At 46.7% G+C, this 1,946-nt stretch overlaps 1 protein-coding gene across 1 annotated transcript in view; it reads right to left on the reverse strand.

Annotated features, from left to right (window-relative positions):
* Positions 1–1,946, reverse strand: part of JPH3 (junctophilin 3) — a 104,808-nt gene that overhangs the window by 76,199 nt on the left and 26,663 nt on the right. The window contains exon 2 of the mRNA XM_014536789.1: positions 1–182. This exon is cut by the window's left edge and continues 1 nt beyond it. Within this exon, the coding sequence (XP_014392275.1) occupies positions 1–182 (182 nt within the window). The remainder of the gene's footprint in view (positions 183–1,946) is intronic.

A 1,946-nucleotide genomic window follows, 5' to 3' on the forward strand; every position in this document is an offset into this window, starting at 1 on the left:
GGAGCCGGCCACCGCTGGGGAGGCGTCCGGGTGCAGCGCCGCGCCATTGGTGTGCTCACTGCGCAGAGAGTTGATGGACGTCCTCAGGGGCGAGCGGATGACGGCCGCCATGCCGTAGGGGACACTCTGCCGCACACCATAGCCTTGGCGCATGCCACCGACCCACTGGCCCTGGTAGGTCCCTGTGGAGACAAAGGAGAAAGGGTGAGCTCCCAAGACAGTGATGGAGGACGGGCACCTTACACGGTGGACAGAGACCTGATGGTCCTCCTATCTTGGGACAACTCAGTGAGGTTTACAGACTGTGGTGCATTTTTACAACTTATATCATTTATGGTTATTTTTAAAGACCCTTCTATCCTGCTTCCCACAGTTGCATTTTGTTCTCTCCCTTAGAAGTTGGGGAGGGAGGAGGGAGGCCAGGAGTCTGTGCTACACAGTCAGGAGCACAGAGTCAAGAGTAAACTGGAGCGCTCCACCTAGACCTGGGCTGAAGGCCCCCCGAGAAAAGACCGCAGGGACACAGTGAAGAAGAAAGCAGAGGCACATCCCCGTGACAGCAGCTTCAGGGACACAGACCTGGGCTGCAAACAGCACTGACGAAGCTAACTTCCCCACGGCCAGAGGTTTCCAAGAGGAGTTCGGAAGAGCACTCGGTGGGGACACCTTTAACTGCACGGGGACTTTAGTGCTTCAAGACCTTACAGCTTGAAATTGGCAGGCCTGATATCCCCAAAAGAATCAAAAGGAGGGACTTGAAGAGATCTTTGTCACATTCACAGCAGCACTATTCACAACAGCCAACAGGTGGAAACAACCCAAGTGTCCATTGAAGCATGAGTGAATTAACAAAGTGCCATCTAGCCATACGTGGAATATTATTCAGCCCTAAAAAGGAAAAATTCTGGCCCATGCTATCACATGGATGAACCTTGAAGACATTATGCTGAGTGAAATAAGCCAGTTACAAAAGGCCAAAAACTGTACTATTATATTTACATGAAGCATTTAGAATAGTTAGATTCATAAAAACAGAAAACAGAATGGAAATTGCCAGGGGCTGGTGGGAGAGAGAAATGGGGAGTTGTTTAATGGAAACAGTTTCTGTTTGAGGTGATGTAAAAGTTTTGAAACTAGAGGTGATGGTTGCATAACACTGTGAATGTAATTAATGCCACTGAACTGTGATTAAAATGGCATGTTTTTTGTTATCTGTATCTTACCATAATAAAAGAAAAAGAAAAAAATCAGGAAAACTGAGCTCGTATTCTTGTTCTACATATGGCTGTGTCACTTTAGGCGAGTTTCTGGACCTCTCTGACCCTCAGTTTCCTTATCTATAACAGAAGTCTAAAATTCCTCATATTATGGGTCATTGTGAGAATTAAATGACTCAGCAGGACATTCTACCTACCTGGTAAGGGCTTTGGGTGAGAATGCGGAGGGGGAGGGGGAGGGTTCTTGTCCCATCACTCTTCCAACTTACTATAGCAGAGGCTTAGAGACTGCAAATCAGAGGATATTCTTGCTCTACATACGGCTGTGTGACTTTAGGCAAGTTTCCGGACCTCTCTGACCCCCAGTTTTCTTATCTGTAACAGGAATCTAAAATTCCTCATATTATGGGTCGTTGTGAGAATTAAATGACTCAGCATGGTGCCATATATGAAGTCAGCCTCACTCTGCATCTGTCCTATGTGTTGTTAGAATTATCACCAGGCCGTAGCAAAGCACCAATGAGGGGACATTCTACCTACCTGGTAAGGGCTTTGGGTGAGAATGCGGAGGGGGAGGGGGAGGGTTCTTGTCCCATTACTCTTCCAACTTACTATAGCAGAGGCTTAGAGACTACAAATCAGAGGCTCAGAGGCTAAAACTTGCCAATATACAGGTTTTATTTGTCCCATACAGCATTTTTATAAAAAACTAGAATTGACTGCCAACAT

Source organism: Myotis brandtii, unplaced genomic scaffold (assembly GCF_000412655.1).
Source record: "Myotis brandtii unplaced genomic scaffold, ASM41265v1 scaffold165, whole genome shotgun sequence".
NCBI classification, from domain to species: domain Eukaryota; kingdom Metazoa; phylum Chordata; class Mammalia; order Chiroptera; family Vespertilionidae; genus Myotis; species Myotis brandtii.